Source organism: Hyperolius riggenbachi, chromosome 8 (genome assembly GCF_040937935.1).
Source record: "Hyperolius riggenbachi isolate aHypRig1 chromosome 8, aHypRig1.pri, whole genome shotgun sequence".
Lineage (NCBI taxonomy): Eukaryota > Metazoa > Chordata > Amphibia > Anura > Hyperoliidae > Hyperolius > Hyperolius riggenbachi.
Window position 1 is genome coordinate 65084520 of NC_090653.1, and position 24219 is coordinate 65108738.

General features: G+C 46.2%; 1 protein-coding gene across 13 annotated transcripts in view; it reads left to right on the plus strand.

The window, feature by feature from the left end:
* The window catches only part of MAP4K1 (mitogen-activated protein kinase kinase kinase kinase 1), a 241426-nt gene that overhangs the window by 171397 nt on the left and 45810 nt on the right, over nucleotides 1–24219 (plus strand). For all 13 annotated transcript variants that reach the window (XM_068250530.1, XM_068250536.1, XM_068250540.1 and 10 more), the window contains 9 exons: nucleotides 546–593; nucleotides 5249–5291; nucleotides 7139–7211; nucleotides 15885–16016; nucleotides 16294–16356; nucleotides 17143–17224; nucleotides 20245–20364; nucleotides 22700–22775; nucleotides 22852–22895. In XM_068250530.1, coding sequence (XP_068106631.1) covers nucleotides 546–593; nucleotides 5249–5291; nucleotides 7139–7211; nucleotides 15885–16016; nucleotides 16294–16356; nucleotides 17143–17224; nucleotides 20245–20364; nucleotides 22700–22775; nucleotides 22852–22895 — 681 coding nt within the window. The remainder of the gene's footprint in view (nucleotides 1–545; nucleotides 594–5248; nucleotides 5292–7138; nucleotides 7212–15884; nucleotides 16017–16293; nucleotides 16357–17142; nucleotides 17225–20244; nucleotides 20365–22699; nucleotides 22776–22851; nucleotides 22896–24219) is intronic.

Sequence of the window (24219 nt, forward strand, 5' to 3'; positions counted from 1 at the left end):
TAAATAAGTATTGAGTTGAGCAGAGTTGGACCACAATCATTGCATTGCTACCTGTGTTGAGAATGTACACGTAGCTGTGAAATGTCGGCTCTGATCATCTTGGCGCAGGATCTTTAGGCTGCTGTGCTTCTGGATTCTATCCTCTTCCTCCTTGGCAATATGGAGTGGCCTTCTTACTCCCACTATCCCCTCCTCCTCAAACACGCACACACTTCAAGCCACTCAGGATGGTTTTGGTATGTAGAGCATACTAAATGGTTTGGCTGATCAATCACTGCCCTCCCTATGTGCTCATGTAACTAAAGAATGGTCCAGGCAGGTGTAGGCTGGCAGCTGTCACTTGCTGAGGATCTGGGAACTGGTACAGCCCGTAATTTCTTTTAGTAAAATGATTTTTATTTTTTTTACAAAACCTTTGTATGCATACATTCATTTGAATCGTCATTGGATGAAGCAATTATAAGAAATGGTTCCTGAAATGGAGCTTTAATACAGTACGTCAGCTTTGTATGGGGAAATTCATTAATACAATTTGTTTTGCACAGGGTCTGGCTTATCTCCATAATCAGGGAAAGATGCACAGAGATATTAAGGTAAGCAATAACACTACAGAATTAGGATGGAGTAGATATGCTGGCAGAAGGCTTACAAAGAGCAGTTGGTGGTAGACTCTTGCCCATGCATGCTCAGCCTACACATGGCTGGCACCCGGGTCACTGATTTTGTCATGAGCTGCTGTAGCGGAAGAATCTTCTCTCTTCCTCCCTGAAAAAAGGGAACAATTAGTCATCTGCCCTGCCATAGTATCACACCACTACTCCTTAAGCCCAAGTCCAGGCAGAATGTATGGCCAGCGTCACCTATTAAGCTATGTAACACACACTGGATGAAACTTAGCCAGTGTGGCTGATAAGGACCGCTTTGGGTGAGCATTCTAGTGTGTGTACAGAAGCCCCATGAAGTCACCTAATAGCATGTCAGATATTTACTTAATACCAGGCCAGATGCATATTTTCAGCCCAAACTCACTGAGCCCACATACCAGACCCTTGATATACCATATTTTGTGGACTAGAAGACACTCCTGACCATAAGACGCACCTAGGTTTAGAGGACAAAAACCAGGGGAAAAATATATACTAAACCTGGTGCATCCATGGTGAAGGGGCATCTTGTGGATTATGCCCCCTTTGTCCTTCATGCCCCCTTGTACTTCTTGTCTCCCTGTGTTCTCTGTCTCCCTTGTGTCCTCCTCTATGCCCCTTTGTGTCCCCCTGTGTCCTCCTCAGTCCTTTTTGTGTCTCCCTTGTGTCCTCCTCTGTCCCCCTTGTGTCTCCCTGTGTCCTCCTCTGTCCCCCTTGTGTCTCCCTGTGTCCTCCTCTGTCCCCCTTGTGTCTCCCTGTGTCCTCTTTCTCCTTGTGTCTCTCTGTGTCCTCTGTCCCCCTTGTGTCTCTCTGTGTCCTCTGTCCCCCTTGTGTCTCTCTGTGTCCTCCTCTGTTCCCCTTGTGTCTCTCTGTGTCCTCCTCTGTCCCCCTTGTGTCTCCCTGTGTCCTCCTCTGTCCCCCTTGTGTCTCCCTGTGTCCTCCTCTGTCCCCCTTGTGTCTCCCTGTGTCCTCTTTCCCCTTGTGTCTCTCTGTGTCCTCTGTCCCCCTTGTGTCTCTCTGTGTCCTCCTCTGTCCCCCTTGTGTCTCTCTGTGTCCTACTCTGTCCCCCTTGTGTCTCTCTGTGTCCTACTCTTTCCCCCTTGTGTCCTCCTCTGTGTCCCCCTTGTGTCTCCCTTTGTCCTCCACTGTTCTCCTTGTGTCTCCCTTGTGTCCTCCTCTGCCTCCCTTGTGTCCTTCTTTATGTCCCTGTGTCCTCAGTTTTTCCCCGTGTCCTCCTCAGCATGGGCACAGTACACGGAGTCCCCGACATTGCGGCAGGTTGGCGGTTCGTATTGGAAGGCGTTCACAAGTAAGGAACTCCCTGCATTTGTACTATGGGGTGTAGTGACTTTTTCCATCCACTTTTTGGGGAGAAGAAGTGAGTCTTCTAGTCCAAAAAATACAGTAATTGCTATAAGGGGTGCAGTCTGGGTCTTCACAGGTCAGAACATTAAAAATCCAGAAAAGTAACAACAATTAATATAGACCAAGTCTAAAGGAATTACAGCTTAATTAGCACATTAATACCACCTGCCAGGGGAGTAACTACATGAGGCCAGCTGACACCCACCTCGCCTTTCCGGATTAGCCTCCATCACGTGGGTCTAGGGGGCTGAGGGTGTCTGCTCCTGAGTAAATGCAGCATTGGAGCCATACATTACCAGTTTCTGGCATCAGGACTGCTCCTCTTCAGTCCTCCTCACTGTACACGCGCCATAAAGTGCCATGTGACTCTCTCCTGCATGTCACATGACACCCAGGAGCAGGAGCCATGTGGTACTGTATGGACATGCGGAGGAGCTGTCCAGTCAACAGGAGCTGGTAATCTGCAGCGCCACTGCTGCTCTGCATTAGGTACAGGAGCGGGAACCCCCCCAACACACACATACACACACAGGCTGCAGGCTTTGAATTAAATTGCATGTTCTAACACCTGCTGTGTCCATTGCAGATCACACACAAAGTGTGCACTATGCAATGTGCACAGTGTGAATCCAGCCTTGGAATTCCACAAAGCACTGTGTGCTAAGAATAGCTCTGTGTTGCCTCTTCCTGCAGGGGTCACCATAGACCTTTGCCTAGTTTGCCTACGCATTATTATTCCATGTGTGTTTTACAATGGAAAATTACAGGCTAAAACACACACATACTTTCTCTCACGCATGCACACACACACATCTGATTTGTCAAAAAGAGAGAACGCCAAGAGCCCAATATAGTGTAGTATGTACTGGTAATGTATAATTGGAAGAGTAATAATATTAATTTAATACTCACAAACCAGGGTTACCAAGTAAGCAACCACTGTCAAAGCAGGTGGGGAGATTGTCCTGACCCCACTCAGGATTAAAAAGTCACTCTCTGTAGTAGAAGAAAGAAGGGTACAACCCTCCACCAAGGGTGGACTTGATGTAGATCAGTGCTGTCCAACTGGCGGCCCTCGGGCCGCGTCCGGCCCACCAGGCCTTCTGCTGCGGCCCCCCTGCTGTGGCAGTGTTAGCCTCCGTGTCCCCAGAGCTTTTTTTTTTTTTTTAAACTTTTCCCCCATTCCTCTGATATAATGTAATAATAAATTACAGCCCCCCTCCGCTAATCTCCCCTAGTTCCCCTGTGCAGCCGCCGCCTCAACTCTCAGACCGGCGGCGAGCAGGAGATAGGAACCAGCTACACCGCGCACAGCAGCCGCACGGGGGACTTTAAATGCGGGACGTGACCGATGATGTCACTTCCTGCATTTAAATTCACCGCGCGGCTGCCGAGCGCTGGTGTGGCTGGTTGCTATCTCCTGCTCGCGGCTGATCTGAGGTGTGGCAGCGGCAGCACGGGGGAACGAGACGAGAGGAGCGGAGCGGAGGGGGGCTGGAAATATTACATTACAGCAGGCAATCTGACAGCGATTTGTGGGGACATCTGCAGCCAATGTAAGTGCGTTTTGTGGGGACAACTGCAGCCAATGTAAGTGCATTTTGTGGGGACATCTGCAGCCAATGTAAGTGCATTTTGTGGGGACATCTGCAGCCAATGTAAGTGCATTTTGTGGGGACATCTGCAGCCAATGTAAGTGCATTTTGTGGGGACATCTGCAGCCAATGTAAGTGCATTTTGTGGGGACTTCTGCAGCCAATGTAAGTGCATTTTGTGGGGACATGTGCAGCCAATGTAAGTGCATTTTGTGGGGACATCTGCAGCCAATGTAAGTAAATTTTGTGGGGACAACTGCAGCCAATGTAAGTGCATTTTGTGGGGACATCTGCAGCCAATGTAAGTGCATTTTGTGGGTCCATCTGCAGCCAATCTGACAGCATATTGTGGGTCCATCTGCAGCCAATCTGAGTGCATATTGTGGGTACATCTGCAGCCAATCTGACAGCATATTGTGGGTACAACTGCAGCCAATCTGACAGCATATTGTGGGTACATCTGCAGCCAATCTGACAGCATATTGTGGGTACATCTGCAGCCAATCTGACAGCATTTTGTGGGTACATCTGCAGCCAATCTGAGTGCATTTTGTGGGTCCATCTGCAGCCAATCTGACAGCATATTGTGGGTACATCTGCAGCCAATCTGACAGCATATTGTGGGTACAACTGTAGCAAATCTGACAGCATTCTGTGGGTCCATCTGCAGCCAATCTGACAGCATATTGTGGGTACATCTGCAGCCAATGTAAGTGCATTTTGTGGGTCCATCTGCAGCCAATCTGACAGCATTTTGTGGGTCTATCTGCAGCCAATCTGACAGCATTTTGTGGGTCCATCTGCAGCCAATCTGACAGCATTTTGTGGGTCCATCTGCAGCCAATCTGACAGCATATTGTGGGTACATCTGCAGCCAATCTGAGTGCATTTTGTGGGGAAACTGCTGCTAGATTTTTTTTTCGTGAGGGGGGGGGGGGGGGGGGTTGTCTGCCGGCCCTCCACCATGTGGCCTGGAAAAAACGGCCCTCCATGCCCGCGAAGTTGGACAGCACTGATGTAGGTAATAGGATAACAGAGGCGCCAACAGGATATAAAAACACTAAAAGAACTTAAAACCCCATCTTGGTAATAGAGGAGGCAGTGGTGGACTTACCTCCTCCAAGCAGAACATACGACTGTGGATTTTCAGTCAAAACAATTTTATTGGATACTCCAAATAAAGTGCAGCGCGTTTCGCGGGATACAAAACCGCTTCATCAGGCAACAACAGATAGGAGTAAACAGCATCTGCCAGTATCATCAACACTGGGCGCCTCTGTGTTGATGATACTGGCAGATGCTGTTTACTCCTATCTGTTGTTGCCTGATGAAGCGGGTTTGTATCCCACGAAACGTGTTGCACTTTATTTGGAGTATCCAATAAAATTGTTTTGACTGAAAATCCACAGTCGTGTGTTCTGCTTGGAGGAGGTGAGTCCACCACTGCCTCCTCTATTACCAAAATGGGTTTTTAAGTTCTTTTAATGTTTTTTTATCCTGTTGGCACCTCTGTTATCCTATTATCTACATCTGATTTGTCGTTTCCCTAGAATGACGCCCTGCCTGGATATGGCTAGCCCTAGATGCTACAGTTGGACTTCCATTAGAGACCTGTATACTAAATATTTTATGTTTTTATTTCAGGGGGCCAATATTCTTCTGAATGATGATGGAGATGTTAAATTAGGTAAGGGTGGCATCATGGATTTTTTGATATAAAGGAGAGTACAGGAAGGTAGTCTGACAATAAGTGCATGCATTTGTTACACTATACATGTTAAAGCTGAGCACCAGAATGGTGAGTGTAAAGCATTGTTTAAAAGGAATTAGAAAATGGATGAGCTGAGAACAAAACTGTGATTTAAAGCAAATCAGAAGAGAAGATATTCTTATGAATTGTATGTGTAGTACAGCTAAGAAATAGAACATTAGTAGCAAAGAAAAAAAGTTTCATGATGTTTCCAGTTCAGGAAGAGTTAAAACACTTAAAGAGGAACTCCAGTGAAAATAATGTAATAAAAAAAGTGCTTCATTTTACAATAATTATGTATAAATGATTTAGTCAGTGTTTGCCCATTGTAAAATCTTTCCTCTCCCTGATTTACATTCTGACATTTATCACATGGTGACATTTTTACTGTGGGCAGGTGATGTAGCTGCTCCTAGCTGTTTTGGCCGTTAGAGACAGCTGTAAGCTGCTAGTTCCTGTCTGTGAACATAGTTACATTGTGGCAGTTTGCCAGGAGCACTGTTCTCAGAGCTTCTTGTGGGAGGGGTTTTGCACAATATCAGTCATACAGCGCCCCCTGATGGTCTGTTTGTGAAAAGCAATATATTTCTCATGTAACAGGGGGTATCAGCTAATGATTGGGATAAAGTTAAATTCTTGGTTGGAGTTCCTCTTTAAGTTTTTAGCTGTGCAAAAGAGCTGCTCTTAGCTATTCGACCAACTTGGTTGAACACAGTCCTGTTTTCTAAATAGCTTAAACAGCCAAGAAACACTGAGACACAGCTTGAGATAATGTTTTACTGCTGGAAAGTTTAAAGGGTCATTACTTCTAATTTTTTTACAGTGTAAAATACAAAGTGTGGTTTCTAAACTGCAAATATCACATAATGCCGCAATGCTACAAATAACTGAAAATAAAAATTAGAGACTTTTCTTTACTACTAATGTTCTATTAATTATTCATGCTAGACATACAAATCATTATCTCATAAGTTTATTTTAGCTTCAGTGTCACTTTAAATACTGACCCTTTATCTTTATTTGGACACTTCCATGATGGAGCCCAAGGCAAGTTTGTGGCTTGGTGGCACTGGTTGTTGCTGACATTTAGGGTGGAGGTTAAATTAAAGCCAAATGAAAATTATTTACATTAGGGTATCATGAGGAAGGAATAATACATTTGATTGAGGACAAGCAGTGACCGGGACAACGAGTGTAAGGGAGCGGCAGACAGTGTTGGAGCTCAGTGTTCTTTGCACACAGATAGACACACAGTATAACAAGTTAGAACTATTTACTGAAGAAAAACATGCAGAGATATATCATCCGGAAGTGCAGCTTACTTAGAACAGAGAGAATACGGAGTGACAACAGGAAATGACAATCCCATAAATATCACCATTGTATTTTACACACAGTGACATCTTGTGGTTGTTTTACTATACTGCAGCTTAGGTAATAATCCTGTTGATACTCCAACAGTCGGCAGGTAGGATAAATGAGAATGGAGAACACAATATAGGTGGTAGTGAAGGTGGAGAGGTGGGTGCACAGATTGGGATTGTGTAGGACAGATGAATAGGGGCGTTTAAATGGAATGGTAGATTGAGCGGGACAGTGAAGTTGGCAGAATACATATGCTGGAACATGTGATTCTTATGTAGTGCCACCATTCTCTGCAGCAGCTTGGTGACCGCTTGGTTAGGAAAATTTACCCTCAGTATTTTACAGTCTAATGAAATTTGAGAACTGAGTAATTTGGGATCCATAACAACCTTGTTTAATTCCCTGTATTATTTTTGCAGCCGATTTTGGAATTTCAGCTGAGCTCACAGCAACTTTTGCCCGGAGAAATTCTTTTATTGGAACACCTTACTGGTAATGTATATTGAGAAGATTTAATAAAAGAATGATGGTGTCACAGGAGCCCTCAGTGGCTGACCGCACTTAGCCTTCTAAACGGTGCCAGCGCACAGATCGTGCGAACTCTGGTCGCAGTCAATGCGCAGGAACCGTTAAGAATTAGCCGCAGACAACTCAGAAGGGAGCCTGTGAGACACGGGTGATTACAACGTCACCCACTGGTTCAGAGTAAACTGCCACCACCGCGGTTACTATGGGACCGTGGGGCCCACTAACTGACTGACTAATCCTGCGAATAAAACGGTTAAACACACGATATCCTGTCTAGCCAACAACAAACAAACAGTAGCGTATCTTCAGAGACCCGGGATCATTTCTGTGTGTGCTGATAAGCAGGGTAGCGGAAAGTGAATGACTTGGAGAAAGTCGTTTATTCACGCAATATAAATAATTAATATATACAGACAATTATGAAAATCAACAATTATGAAAACAGTAATAGCCAGTATGAAAAATAAAAGAAGGGAGAAAAATACTTAGTTGCTGGAAAGATGTCCTTATTGTGGGAAGAATCATAAAGTCCTTGGTTTCAAAGTCCAGAGTTCAGAGTTCAGACCAGGTGGATGCCAGCATATCCTCAAGCTGGCATCTGATGAGTGCAAGATGTTTCAGTGTGGAGGACACAGCCCGCCTGCTGGCTCTGTGCTTTTGATGAAGCTGGTTTGGGGGTGTGGCAATGCCAGCCCCCTCTGAGCTACCAGCAAATGACAGTTCATTCCCTCTGAGAGATTTTAGAGCTAAACTTATGAATTGCTGTAACTCCTGAACCATACACGTTACATTTAGGGGGGTAACAGCTTCATACTTGGAGGAAAATACAGATTAATATGATACCTGACATGGCTAGTGCATCAGATCAGGGTCCTGAGTAGATTCATACCTGGGTGGTAGGGGCCCCGGGCCCCTCTCGACTGGTATCAAGAGATCCAGCATGACCCTACGGATCCAATGATACCGCTCTCATAACCACCCTATTTATTGTATTCTGTAAATGGGCAAAAGATTATATTGTACATTCATTTCTTCCTGCTAAGGCCGGAGTCAGCCTGACTGGAGTCCAGCTGTGTCTGCTTCTTGTCTATGAAAAGGCCCTGTTGGCTCCTTCAATTAACATCTGAATGTGAAATCTGCTTAGACAACTTTGAGTTTATACCTCTGGCTTGATCAGCAGTCACAGGGCCAGTCTTCCTGCCAGCTGCTTGTCACCTTATACCTGATGGATGGGCCATCAGCACAGCTTGAAGCCAGGGACTCTCTGGGCCCAGGCTCATTAGCATATCAAAAGGGCCAACCAGCATTTGGAATGGTGCTCTCTTTGCTAAGAAAAGGACTGCAGACCTCCTACACAATAAATCCAGATTGTACCGATTTGAAGCGCAATCGACGCAGGAATCGAGTGCGATCGTTCTTTTCTTCACGGGCGGTTCCAGGACGCGCCTGCGTCCCCGCAATCGTCCGTGACAGCCCCCCCCCCTTGTCCGTGGCTTAGCCACTCATCCGCAAGATGTGTGGCGGCGCCGCTAACCTGGCTGACGGGCCTCGAGTTGCCGGTACGGCGGGAAAACCTATTGGAGCCTGTGGCTCGGTTCCCCTGGACCGGTCGCGGTCTGCTACCCTCAGGGTTGACCCAACATGGACCGTTCTGGACAGGGCGTTTGCGCCACTGCAGTCGGACGTGGTGCCTGCCGGGACTGCGGACAACGGGCAGTGGGTTGGTTAGGTCAACAGCCAGCCCACGCAGGGTTCCCCTGCTGAGTGGCTGTGGACCTAAGGGAACCCCGCGGGAATCCCTGGACCTGCCCAGCTCCTGACAGACGGCACATGCCCTGCAGTAGTTTGCTACATCCCTGTTCATCCGGGGCCAATAAAACTGGTTCCGAATACCGGCGAGTGTCTTGCGGACCCCTGAGTGCCCTGTCAGAGGATTACCATGTGCGGATTTCAGCACATGTCCCCTGAACGCACTCGGGACCACAAGCCATTTGGTATTCGCGTGGGATCTACCTGTAGGGGGCTGTACAGACTCACTGCACAGTCTCCCACCTTCCCAGTACACCTTGAAAGCGGCCCCGTCTGCGAGGGGCTCAGCGGCTTGCTGCCTGAGCACCTCCAGGCTTGGGTCACTTTGTAGTGCGGCTGAGAATATGGCGCTGTCAGTTTCAGCCAACTGGCTCATGTCACGCGAGGCCAGCGGCTGAAAGGTCTCATCCCTGTGGTCAGAGGAGGGGGAGGAGGCCGGAACCCCCTCCACCTGTCCTGAGCTCGGGTTCTGAGCAGTGCAGCTGCGCGGTACTGCTAGCACCGGTACACTGTCAGAATGGCACAGACGGACATTACTCAAATCATCATTGCATGCAGTAATGACATTGACAGGTATAGACATTTTTTCATTACAGACAGGTTGTACAGTAAACTCAGGTACAGTTACAGCATCATCACAACAGACAGTCTGTACATCAAACTCAGGTGCCTTTGAAGCAGGCACTATTGAACCTGGTACCCTTGAACTGGGCACATTCAACCCACCTCCCCCTGGTGCTCCCCCAAGTGTATAAAGTACCTGGTGGTGGGTGGAGAGTCCGTCTCCTTCCGTGAGCGACAAGGCGGTCGTGGCAGGTTCATAGTAGGACACAAGCTTGCCCAAATCAGTCCCTAGCAACACAGGGACTGGGAGATCCTTCATAACCCCAACAACCCTTTCGTGGACCCCTCCCACTCCCCAATCCAGCTTCACTCTGGCGTGGGCTATGTGGAAAAGGGTGCCCTCTACTCCAGTAAGGGCAAGGGATCGGCTGGAGCTGATGCTCTCCTTTGGCACAAGAGGTGAGTGAACTAACGTGATGTCAGCTCCGGTGTCTCGAAATCCGGTGACAACTTTGCCGTTCACTCTAACAAGTTGCTGCTGGTCGGTTCGGTCGCGGATTTCCTTTCCGCGGGCAAACAGGACAAAATCTGATGATCCAGGCTGTGGTTCGCTGGCGGGCTGCCTCTGCTGTGGGTGAGGTGCAGGTGATGCAGATGATCCAGGTGCTGGTGGTGTCTGTCTCCGCTCCGGACAGTCGAATTTCATGTGTCCGGGCTGGCGGCAGTAGTGACAGGTGACCTCTCCAGGCGCTGCAGGCCTGGGTGCAGCAGCTGCGCTGGGTGGCCTCTGTGGCGGACGGCTCACAGGGGCAGGAGAGTCTGCCAGAGTATTGGGCTGACCTCCTCTCCAGCTGGATGGGACAGTTCTGCGGGTATCAGCCACCCGGGTAGTTGCAAAAGTCTCAGCAAGGTCTGCAGCGACAGTTGCTGAAGTCGGCTTGCGTTCTAACACAAATTGTCGTACATCAGCAGGGCAAATGTTCAGAAATTGCTCGAGGACTATCAAGTCCTCCAGGACGCCATAAGACCCTTTGGTGAGGCCTAGAGTCCACTGACGGAGTGTGGTGAGCAAGCTGCTGACCACATCTCGGTACGAATCAGAAGACTTTTTCTGCCAGGCCCTGAACTTTTTGCGATAGGCTTCTGGCGTCAGCTGGTACTTAGTAATGATAGCGTCTTTTATAGCATCATAATCATTATCCTTCTCCGCAGGCAATTCTGCGAAGGCATCAAGCGCTTTGTAGCGCAGCAACGGTGTCAGATGTCTGGCCCACTGGTCTTGGGACAGACGATACTGACGGCATGCTTTCTCAAAAGACCGCAAAAACAAGTCAATGTCAGTGTCTTTTTCAATATTAGCAACTTTAAATTTTGCACTTACGGGTGCTGCAGCTCCTTCAGCAGGGAGGCTGGGCGGTGAACTCCGGCTGGCCTGTTGCACTTTTGCCATGTTTAGCTCATGCTGTCGTTGGCGCTCCCGTTCTCGCTCAGCGGCATCCCTCTCGGCGTGGCGTTCAGCAGCAGCAGCAGCAGCTTTGCGTTCTGCAGATTGGCGCTCCCGCTCCTCTCGTGCCTCTCGCTTTTGCTCCGCCATGTACTGCAGGTACTTGTCCAGGTCAGTCTCCATCAGCTTTTGTAATGCCTGCTGCATTACCGGGTCAGCACCCATGGACAGTCCAGTACTGGCCAGTTCCGGGCGAGTACTGTCAGAAACTCTGGGATTGGGGTCCACACTGACATTCTCCGGCGTAACTGTTGATGCAGGGCCCTCAGGATGCACAACCTCTGTACGGTCAGGAGTCTCAGTCTCTGGTTCCCCTCGATTGTCAGATGGGCTGGTATCCACTTCAGCGGACACTCCCGGCTCCCGCAGTTGCTGGGTATCCCATCTGGACAAGTCGGCTATCAGGTCCCGTTTTGTCTTGCGGAGGATGCCAATGCCCCTCTCTTCGCAAAGATTTTCCAGGTCTGCTAGGCACATGTTCTGGTAGTTCCCGGACATTTCCATGCCAAATAAAATAAAACTTTGGGGAAGGGGTACTGGCTACACAGTCTCTCTGTATATATCAAAAATATATTGCCTTCCAGCTACACCAACGAATTAGTTCGTTTCTCGATAGCGCTAGCGCTATCGCAGATACTTTCAGCACAACACAGATCTCCACCGCTGCCTAACACTGTCACAGGAGCCCTCAGTGGCTGACCGCACTTAGCCTTCTAAACGGTGCCAGCGCACAGATCGTGCGAACTCTGGTCGCAGTCAATGCGCAGGAACCGTTAAGAATTAGCCGCAGACAACTCAGAAGGGAGCCTGTGAGACACGGGTGATTACAACGTCACCCACTGGTTCAGAGTAAACTGCCACCACCGCGGTTACTATGGGACCGTGGGGCCCACTAACTGACTGACTAATCCTGCGAATAAAACGGTTAAACACACGATATCCTGTCTAGCCAACAACAAACAAACAGTAGCGTATCTTCAGAGACCCGGGATCATTTCTGTGTGTGCTGATAAGCAGGGTAGCGGAAAGTGAATGACTTGGAGAAAGTCGTTTATTCACGCAATATAAATAATTAATATATACAGACAATTATGAAAATCAACAATTATGAAAACAGTAATAGCCAGTATGAAAAATAAAAGAAGGGAGAAAAATACTTAGTTGCTGGAAAGATGTCCTTATTGTGGGAAGAATCATAAAGTCCTTGGTTTCAAAGTCCAGAGTTCAGAGTTCAGACCAGGTGGATGCCAGCATATCCTCAAGCTGGCATCTGATGAGTGCAAGATGTTTCAGTGTGGAGGACACAGCCCGCCTGCTGGCTCTGTGCTTTTGATGAAGCTGGTTTGGGGGTGTGGCAATGCCAGCCCCCTCTGAGCTACCAGCAAATGACAGTTCATTCCCTCTGAGAGATTTTAGAGCTAAACTTATGAATTGCTGTAACTCCTGAACCATACACGTTACATTTAGGGGGGTAACAGCTTCATACTTGGAGGAAAATACAGATTAATATGATACCTGACATGGCTAGTGCATCAGATCAGGGTCCTGAGTAGATTCATACCTGGGTGGTAGGGGCCCCGGGCCCCTCTCGACTGGTATCAAGAGATCCAGCATGACCCTACGGATCCAATGATACCGCTCTCATAACCACCCTATTTATTGTATTCTGTAAATGGGCAAAAGATTATATTGTACATTCATTTCTTCCTGCTAAGGCCGGAGTCAGCCTGACTGGAGTCCAGCTGTGTCTGCTTCTTGTCTATGAAAAGGCCCTGTTGGCTCCTTCAATTAACATCTGAATGTGAAATCTGCTTAGACAACTTTGAGTTTATACCTCTGGCTTGATCAGCAGTCACAGGGCCAGTCTTCCTGCCAGCTGCTTGTCACCTTATACCTGATGGATGGGCCATCAGCACAGCTTGAAGCCAGGGACTCTCTGGGCCCAGGCTCATTAGCATATCAAAAGGGCCAACCAGCATTTGGAATGGTGCTCTCTTTGCTAAGAAAAGGACTGCAGACCTCCTACACAATAAATCCAGATTGTACCGATTTGAAGCGCAATCGACGCAGGAATCGAGTGCGATCGTTCTTTTCTTCACGGGCGGTTCCAGGACGCGCCTGCGTCCCCGCAATCGTCCGTGACAGATGGAGATACAGGGGTCAGCATACAGTTTAAAATGAGCTAGTCATGACTTGGAGGAATTTGTAAACTCTGCTGCAGTTTCTATATACCGTATGTGTTTACAACTGCATGTGTTCTATTCCAAACTATTTCCTATGCATCTCAGAGCTAAAGTAAACAAATGTCCCAACTTATGTAACTCCTCTTCGCTAACATGTCCTCTCTAACATGTCTTCTCTAACTTGTACTCTCCAACTCGTCTTCTCTAACTTGTACTCTCCAACTCGTCTTCTCCAACTCGTCTTCTCCAACTCGTCTTCTCCAACTCGTCCTCTCCAACTCGTCCTCTCCAACTCGTCCTCTCCAACTGGTCTTCTCCAACTCGTCTTCTCCAACTCGTGGTCTCCAACATGTCCAAACATGTCTTCTTAAACTCGTTCTCTCTAACTTGGAGTTCTGTCATCCAGAACTCAGTAAGAGCATATGAGCTGTTTTCTTTGGTGGAGAGCAGGATGAAGCATGGCACAAATCTAGGCTCAAAATGTCAAGATCTCTATTCATTGTAGGCCTTTACAGTAGATCTTTGGGTCTACAGAAATATTGTATAGCTAACCCCTAGTCTGAGGGGCAGCTCACTTGGAGCACACTGGAAATGGTTCCAAATTTAAAAACATAAGTATGCAGCTGTTAATCCATTGAGTACCATAATGAAGCTGGTTTTTGTGTTTAGAAGTATAAAATAGACCCTCGCTTCTCTATGCAGAGAGCTGCTCATCTTATTAGATGACTGAAAATGCCAATAGTGGCAGTTCAGCAGACAAGTGTATTAGTGGATACACCACTGGACATCTGTCCTCGATAGTACTGTCTGTGCAGAAGCACTGTCCAGCGATCCAGTATAGAAGCTGTTGATGCTGTCCAGATGAGTCTTCGGCCAGATCGGTATATTTGTAAACCGCAGGCTATTTGTGCCAATAGATAAGTAACAAACATTTATTAGACAGAAAAAAAATAGCAAAAAGCATGCAGTGGGGGGCATACAGGGACCTATTTTAGAAAAAAAGGGGTTTACATATATTTTTGGGGCACTAACTAATGTATGTTTTGGCAATTTTGTTACTTTTAGATGTTCATACCCTCTTTAAGCTACACAGAAACCAAAAACAAGAATTGTCCAATCACAATGGGTTCTAGTCAGGCTGGATAACTATTTAGTGTGTGTACGGGCATTCTCCATCCATGCTTGTGAGAAATCTGTAGACCAGGTCGGAACCACCTTGCCAATTGCAACAAAATGAGGCTATACTTTTCTAATTTACTCTGGGCGGTGGGCAGATACATCAAGAGGGAACTGGTGAGCTTGAATGATGACACATTTAGCATCCATAGATGTTTTTTTTCTTAGTTAGGAGGTATTCTCGTTAAGACTCACACTGATGAGGGTGGCCTCAGTCTACTATCTTATACAATAAAAACCCTGTGTCCTCCTCCTTTGTGTCCCTGTGTCCGTGCTTTTGCGTACCGCACATGCCCGGCACGTGGGGGACAGTAAGAGCAGGAGGAGGACGGGGCCAGGGGAGCGGGCGTGTGTGTTGCGCTGACATGCGATGTGCTCACGGGTGGGAGGGGAGGGGGGTTGTGATGGAAGCCTAGAGCCCGTTATATTAAAGGGCTTAGGTCCACTAGTTGTAAATAATCAGACAGGTTGTTGGCAGTGTAGTTAAAGGTGACGTGTTTTCTTTTCATACTTCAAGAAGTGTAATTTTTTCCAAAGCTGCTTGCTCTTCCCAGAAAGGAAGTTGGGTAGAGGATAATATGCCTTCACACCCTGCCAGCTATGGTTGGCATGCTTCCACCCATTCTGATGCCATCAGCACTGCATAAATATGCTTTGCTTTCCAGGATAGACAGCCTGGAAGGCTTTGAAAACCTGGAATTTAAATATTAACACAACCAAGCAAGTCATCAAATCCACTTCCATATCTGAGCTTACGTATTCTGCGAGTGGATTGTTATCATACTTTGTTGTAAGTAGAACCGTGAGATTAGAAATGAGAGCTATTGAGTCGTGACCTGAAATAAGGAGCCTAGGCTAGGTTCACAGTGGTGCGTTGTATAATGCACACGTTTTTTGAGTGCAAACTGCAATGGAGACCGGACATAGACTTTAATACAAAGCCTGCATGCAGTGAGTTAGAATAAAGCCGTTACCAGAGATGGGCTTCCGAGTAAGTTACAAGGCTCGAATTCAAAATTGTAATTAAGTTTGATTAATGCGTGTGCGTCCGTGGGATGGGGGAAGGGGGTTAATTTACCCAGAAGACCGTGGATCCTATGCGTATCATCCCTCTCGCACACGACCTATGGGACGCATTCCCCGACTCACTACCATACTTCCACCTTCCGGCTCCGACCTCGTAACTACTCGGAAGCCCATCCCTAGCAACTCAGTACTGTGAACAGCCCCATAGAATTGTACGGGCAGGGAGTTGACATGCAGAATTATTCTGCAACGTAACCGAGCACTGTGAACTAGGCCTGAATGCCAAAACTGAGAAAAAGCTTTTTGATTCTTACATTTTACATCAGTAAGGCTTTTGCCCAGCTACAGCTCTAATATATATTTGTTCTATTCCAGGATGGCTCCAGAAGTGGCTGCAGTGGAGGTGAAGGGGGGATACACAGAACTCTGTGATGTCTGGTCTCTTGGAATTACAGCCATTGAACTGACTGAGCTGCAGCCACCCATGTTTCATGTACACCCATTAAGGTAAACCATACTGGCTCGCAAGTAGTCAGAATAAAAGTATTCTTGCTCCTCTGTTGTCTCAACTAAGATGTCAGTTCTGCACCCAGCTCCAATGAGCGCAGCCCATCAAAAGCCAGGGAATACCAATGCTTCCCCCACTTCTGTAGGTTTGCCAATCACTACCCTATAGCATTCTGGGAATGTGCATTGCTACCCGACAGTCTTCCCAGAGCAAACATTCAGCTGCTTCCTTTTTGTGACTTTGTTGTTCATTGTAGTTCTTTCTTTATATACCCAGAGTTCTATTTTTGATGTCCAAAAGTGGCTACCAGCCCCCAAAATTGAAGGAGAAGTCAAAGTGGTGAGTATCTTTTAAATAACCCATGACTTTCATTGGACTGGATGTTCGAATTTGTAAATTTGTATTTTGCAAACAGCGGCTCAGACCATAATAACCTTAACGCATAAAGGCCTTCATTAGCCTGCTCTTTGATTAGGCCTAATTCTGCATCATAGTTACTTTTACTGTTAATATGCATGAACAAAAAGTGAAAGCAAATTCAGGAAACCCTACAATCAGAAAAGCATTAAAGGGCCACTATCGCGAAAAAAAGTAGGCAGTTAAAATCTGACAGAACCGACAGGTTTTGGGACAGTCCATCTCCTCATGGGTGATTCTCAGGGTTTTCTTTGTTTTCAACAGCATTTCCTGAACAACAGTTGCAAAGTCTAACTGACAAAATAGTGTGCAAGGCTGGCATCTTAATATTTTGGCGGTTAAACTGCTGTTCAGGAAAAGATGTTGAAAACAAAGAAAACACTGAGAATCCCCCATGTGGGGATGGACTGTCTGTAAACCTGTCGGTTCTGTCAGATTTTAACTGCCTACTTTTTCCGTGATAGTGGTCTTTTAAGATGAAATGGGGCTCTAGCCAAGATAGCAGGTTTTGCCCACCGCTGATGGTTACCTGGCTCTTTTTTATTAAGATTTGGTGGGGACTAGCATCCACCAGGCCCCTAGAACTCTCTCCAGGCCCTAGGCAGCTGCCTAGGTTTGCCTTGTGGATGATCCTGGCTTTGCCTACAATGTGTGTCTGTGAGATCCCATGTGTATGTTTTGTCTTGTCTGACATCACTCTCTTTTCAGGTCTTCAGCTTTCCATAACTTTATCAAGGTTGCGCTTACTAAAAACCCCAAGAAGCGGCCTAGTGCTTCCAAGCTGCTTGCAGTAAGTAAACAAGCAGTGTAAGTGTTTACACAGCAGTACCACTTTCATACTTTGGAAATAGTCTGAGTGACCTTTAAGCCCCCAAGCTGTCTGAGCATCTCCCATGACTTATCAGAAATCTGGAAAATATGGAATACACCTGGTTTTCAAATTGACAGCAAATTCAATCTACGAACCGTATTGCCTGAATATCGGGGTTAGCCCTAGTATGGTAACATTTGGGTAAAGAGGGATGAGGGGTTGTTGGTACCTAAAGAGAGCCCAAGGTGTTTTTTTGGTGAGCAGATGGGGCACAGAGGCATGTTCTCTGCCTCATGACATTCCTCTGTGTCCCCCACTGCTGCTCTCTGCCCCCCACCCCCACCGCCGTGCTATAGCCCCCTGAGATTAGTGACAATATTTGTCGCTATCTTGGAGGTAAACATGTGGGAGAGGGATTCCCTGTTCAAAATGCCCGCCAGGGGCGTTCCTGCAGGGTTTCCAGAGCTGTAGTTGGGCAGCTCTCTCTCCCCGGCCACGCCCCCTGCCGCTCCCCCGCCTCCCTGCACGCTGTGAATGAGAGAATTAATCTCTCATTCCAGCGTCGTAACCCAGAGGTCTCGAAAGTGAAAATGGCTCAAATCGGCCCACAGGAGCGGCAGTTTTGGAGGCTACCTGATTAGTTAGCCTAATTTTTTTTTGTTTTTTTTTAATCTCATGAGCCCACCTTGGGCTCTCTTTAAATGTTCTTAATGTATATATTAAAGGCAAACTCGGGACAAAAATTCTCATTTACTTTGGTTCCCCTAGCTAAAAAACTTTCAGGGGGTAAATGGTCTTGCAACTCTCATGCATCATTACTCTCAAAGAAAATGAGTAAAGTGTCATTACATACAGTAGGTCAATATCTGTATAGATGGAGACAGACACAGGATAGTATATGATTGCTTGGATCTTGTCCTCTCTATTGTGGCATAAAAAATGGGTGTGGACATGTTGAATGAGTGTGACATTGGTGGGCCCAAATGAACATGAACTTAGTAGCGGTGTAACCTAAAGATAATGGGCCTGCCACTCCAACATTGAAATGTCATAAATGGGTAGCATTGCACATAAATAGGCAGAGAGCCCCCTTAACATAACCAGGTAGAGTCCTTTCACCTGGCTTCTGTGTTGTCCTCACCTGGTTGGCCTGGGTGCTCAGCCTTTGTAATGCTGTCAGCAGGCTGGCCTGGCAAAGCTGTGTGGACTGGGTGGCCGTGATGCTGTGCTGGCTGTCAGTGATGATGAGCTAGCTGACCTGCTTGGCAGTGATGCTGTGCTGGCATGGGGCATTTTTGGCAATTTTTTTATTTATTTATTGGGGGGGGGGGGGCAGTTTTCCAGATAAAAGCCTAAACCAATGTGGAACCATGGTGGGAAAATTTCTAGGTAGAACAGGGACATGGCAATAAGGGTTGCAGAGGTTGCGACTGCATCGGGGCCCTTGGGCCAGAGGGGCCCTCCTTCAACTTCAGTATTAGCTTCCTATTAGTCCTGTGCTCATGTTAATCACGTCTATAGATACTTTGAATATTGGTAATCAATAACAAAGTGCCCCCCATTCCCTTCTTGCACCTCTGACAATGTAGTTGCCATTGGCAGGTTTTGGGACACCGTATCAATTGTTATGTACAGTATATAGTGCTTGGGGGGCCACAATGTAAAACTTGCATCGGGGCCCACAGCTCCTGAGCTACGCCACTGAGTTAGAATGTCCTGCATGGCCCACATACCTACTCTAACCTGAAAGTCGAAGCTGGGTAAGAGGAGGGTAGAGGCAATAGTCCTGTAAGTCAGTCATCAGGGTGTGCAGTGTGATAGCACAGGAGGGCACCTTCTTAAAATGAAAATCAGTTAAAGTGAAACTGAGGTGGACCTTGTGTCAAAAAAACTCATACTTGCCTAAGAAGAGGGTAGGCTCTGGATCATGTAAAGACTTCCTGTGTACTTCTCGCCGCTGCTCAGCGAGACCCTCTGGAAAATCTGAGCTGCACTCATCTTCATGCACAAACGTGGCACGGTAGCATTGAGCCATTTGTACTTGAGCAGCTCTGGCTTACTGTGCAAGTGCGGCCGTACACACGCAAGTGCAGTATGGCTGCTGCTCATGCATGAAGAGGAGCGCAAGCCCAAATCTTCAATCCGACTAGCTCTTGTCACATTTCTATGGAGGATCTGTGAGCGGCAACAAAGGTGTAGTGGCAACAGGCCTCGGGTACACTTAAAAAAAAAAAAAAAATACAGAATGTGGAAATAATAGCTTTTTACATATACTTACAGATTTTTTTATTTTTTTTTAAAGAAAGTGTCTTTCCTGTAGCAACTGTCACATTTCTACTGTATATACTCAACTATAAGTCTAGAAATGTTGGTCTGACTCATGGAGTAAAAGTATAGGGGTCGACTTATACACAAGTCATGAGCAACACTGAGCACAGTGAGTAATGTGTACACTATTGGTGACATTCCTATTTGCAGCAATTTACCTAGTGGTAAGTGACCTTTACATGATAAAGGACATGCCAAGAAAATACAGTTCTGACAAGGAAGGAAGGGGGTAGGGGGAAGATACTGGGCTGCTAGAAGGGAATAATTACTGCACTTGAGGGCCTAGTTATTGGCTAGTTATTATGGGGCAGGAGAGGTTAATGGCTGCAATACTGTATGCAGTGCAGTCATTAACCCTTCCTATGCCCCAAGTGCAGCCACTAACTTTGCTGGGTAGACTTATACTTGAGTCAATAACAAATTCCAGCTTAATAGGCTCAAATATTGGAGTCAACTTATACACGAGGTCGACTTACATTCAAGGATATACAGTATATCTTGTTTTCTACTTTGTCAGCATGGGCCTTTCATACTAGACTCTTTGTAAAGTCGGGTGTATGCAGCCTTCCCATACACCTACCTTTGTTTCATACACCTTTATGTGTGTCTGTTGCTCATTCGCTGACTACATTCTATGCACATATCTCACCTGTGCTCTTGTCTCTCGGTAGCACCAGTTTGTTGCTCAGACAGGGCTTGGTCCTTCCCTCACTCAGGAATTATTGGAAAAACTGAGAAACCCAGAAAAAGACAATGATAGCTCAAACCTTGAAGAAGAGGATGACACGGAGGTGAGGGTTTATCATCATGGATGTATCTTAGTTTGTTTGATTGAGTACAAGGTATAGACATAAAGACAGAAAGCTGATAGTTGAGAGTCCTAAACACCGGAGGTCCTGAGAAAAGATAATGGGTGGTTAAACTCCTTCTGTGTCCATTCACCATTGGTTTTTAGCACCTTTATTATGATGTTTGATGCATGTTTTGGGCCACAACCTTTTCACCAAAACTTAAAGGAGAACTGTAGTGAGAGGTATATGGAGGCTGCCATATTGATTTCTTTTTAAGCAATACCAGTTGCCTGGCAGCCCTGCTGATCTATTTGACTGCAGAAGTGTCTGAAACACACCAGAAACAAGCATGCAGCTAATCTTGTCAGATCTGACAAAAATGTCAGGAACACCTGATCTGCTCTATGCTTGTTCAGGGTCTAGGGCTAAAAAGTATTAGTGGCAGAGGATCTGTAGGTTAGCCAGGCAACTGGTATTGCTTGAAAGGAAATAAATATGGCAGCCTCCATATATCCCTCACTACAGTTCTCCTTTAACCCCAGTATCCCCACCACCTAACCTTCTGTAATCCTACCTTCCATACTTGGCAGAACACTACACTTCACCCCTCCTTTAAGGCAATTACTAAACTTTACAAAGTTTGGTGGTCCTCTTCGGCCCATCCCTGATAGCCCTAATTTAATCATGCACCTGCTTATCCTATTCCATGCTAATAATCTGGTGCTAGCCTTAAAGAGACACTGAAGCGGAAAAAAAAATGATATAGTGAATTGGTTGTGTACTATGAATAATTACTAGAAGATTAGCAGCAAAGAAAATATTCTCATACTTTTATTTTCAGGTATATAGTGTTTTTTCTAACATTGCATCATTCTCTAATATGTGCAGATTACACAACATTTAGCATTCAAAATGATTCTTTCAGAGCAGTCTGTGAAGTAATGACCTCTCCTCTAGCAGAGAAAAAGTAAACAGTTCACTTACAGTTGAGATAATAAAAGTCAGATAACAGCCCTCTCCACCACTAAGACTCAGTCGGAGAGTTAATGGCTTGTTTGCATAGAGATAACAACTGGAGTTTCTTAACTCTTCCTGTACTGGAAACAATTAGACTGATGTATCTGATCTTAATGTTTTATTTCTTAGCTGTACTACACATACAAATCATAATATCATCATTTTTTTTTCGCTTCAGTGTCTCTTTAACCTTTCATCTATATCTAACTAGTCAATCGCTAACAGAAACTTATTACTGGAACTATAGCTAGCAATGCTTCAGTCAATACCTCTACCCAATACCGTTTTTTTTTCGCTTCAAGCCTTGTTGCTGTGGTTAAAGCTAAGACCAAACACTTCTCCCAACACTAAAGCTACGTACAACCGCCCCTGTGAAGAATGTAGAGTGTGTACAGCAACCCCCCTCTTCAATACCCCTTACCATGTCGGTGAGGTCAAGAGCTCCCCACTCACCCTGACCACTCTGTGACCCCCCCCCCCTCACCAAGAACAAAGGGCCTGAAGACTAGCAATGTGTCTGTAGAGCCACAACCCTGTACCGTCACCCACAGGATCAAATTCTGATCCCTGCCTCTCCCAACTGTCCCTTTTTCAGAGGGACAGTCCCTCTTTGGAAACCAAACCCCCCATCCCTCTTTTTTCCTCATTTGTCCCTCTATTAGAATTGATGTACATATTTATGTAATTATATGGAGTCTTCTACTGAAAAATGTGTTTATTTGCCTCCAAACGTTATTTCCCATCCTATGAATTGATACATTTCTTGTTTTCAAATGTTAATATAAAGAAAGACTAGTGATGATAGACAGGACCAGTGTGGTTTGAATTGTAAAATTACATCTTTTGCTTATGAATTTTTAGTGGTATGTGTGGCAGGGGCGTGATTAGAGGTGTGGCAGGGGCGTGTCTTAAAGTGTCCCTCGTTCTGATTTCAAAAAGTTGGGAGGTATGACGCATCTAATTATGGTTGGCCAATGTTACCACTTCAATGTAGTGTGAAAGCTTACCTACACAATCTATACATAGTATTTGAAATCTGTTTGCCTTCATACTACATGAAGGTGGTTAAAATGGCCTAACGCGACCTGACCTTCTTTACCCTTCTTTATCTGTTGACTTTTGCCTATCCAGTAAATGTACCATGCTGAAATCATAGGGCACCCGGAGTCATTTCTGTGTGTCTGAGTGACTGCATTAGAGTGTAAAGTGTGAGTGGGAGAAAATCCCTGTTAGTCACATATGCAGGGTGGTAGTAATAGTAATAAGACTATCTTTAGTATCGCTGCCCACTGAACCAGAATGTCCTGTCGTCTCCCAGCACATTACAACGTTTTCCCGCATCCTGTCCAAAAAACGCCAGCCCAAATCCAGCCGTGTGACCTCGGACATCCATTGTGAGTGACGGTAATCATGGATGGGGGAGGGGGCTTGTGAGAATCTTACCTGATTTGTGATGTTTCTCCATTCTAGTGCATCAGATAAAGAATCGGATGGAGCAGCCGAAAGCAGCAAAGGTACAATAAAGCAATAACTGCGTTACGCAGAGTATTCAAAAATGTATGATGACATTTGTTCATCCAGTAATAATAGCATATCTGTAGGGTGCATGCTAAGTGTCACAGTGAAGGTGCGCATACATCTATCTATCAGGATGGGCAGATTCAACCAAGAGACAAATCTTTCTCATCGAGTCTTATTAGAGAAAGTTCTGGCTGCTGCCCATACACCGCAGGACGATTCCCGATCAATTTCATGCTGAAATTGATCTGGAATCAGCCTTGTGACGCTGCATCTGCCAGCCCAACACTGTGTCCCCCCCCCATGTCCAATGTGCCCCCCTGGTGTACTATACATTACTTGTCCGTGGCCGCCACTGGCTCCGTCCTCTATCCATACACGCACCCCACATGGTTGCTGGCATACACGTGGGCGTGTGGATGGAAGACAGAGCCCGGGGCCAGCGGTGGCCACGGACAGGTAATGTATAAGCAGTGTTCCCCAACCCTGTCCTCAAGGCCCACCAAGAGTGCATGTTTTGGGGAATTCACAGAGGTAGTTAATCAGCCCTGCTGAGACGCTAATTACCCCACCTGTGAATGTGTGTGGTTTCCTGCAAAACATGCACTGTTGTTGGACCTTGAGGACAGGGTTGGGGAACTCTGATGTATAGTGTACTGGGCACTGGGAGGGGCACATTGGACTTTAGGGGAGGGCAGGGTCAGGGTTTTCTTCACTCATCCCGATATCACTCGTGGTTAGCGCCATGCACCCGATCGACCACAACGACCCGACATCTTGCAGCATGTCCGTTCGACATGCTCGGCCCGAAATTGGTTGCATCGTCGATCGGGCATGCACCTGGCGACATCGATTTTCATCTGATTCAATAATTATCAACTCGGATGGTCGATCGACTGCCAAGTTAATAGATATATGGGCACCTTTAGGATTGTGCTTTTATACTACTAAGTAGTACTAGTAATTAGGATATGTAATGGATAACACATCCTTCATACTGGACTTGTCATTAATCTTACACATCACACAGATCAGCAAGAAATGGCTACATTACCACTTCTCAGTCTTCTTGTTATAAGTGAAAAACGGTTCATTTCCTGCTAAAATCTAAAAAAAAAGTTAACAATTTGACATGAGCTTAAACTTCCTGTTTTGAGCTTAAGCAGCAGACAGAGCAAGAGCTGTAAACAAAGACATTATCCTGTGTGAATGAATGACATAGAAAAGGCATGAACTGAGGTGACAGCAGCAGAAAAGCTATGTACCTGTGCTCAACAAAAGTCGTTTGAAACATCTGACAATATGTTTTTGCTGTATTGG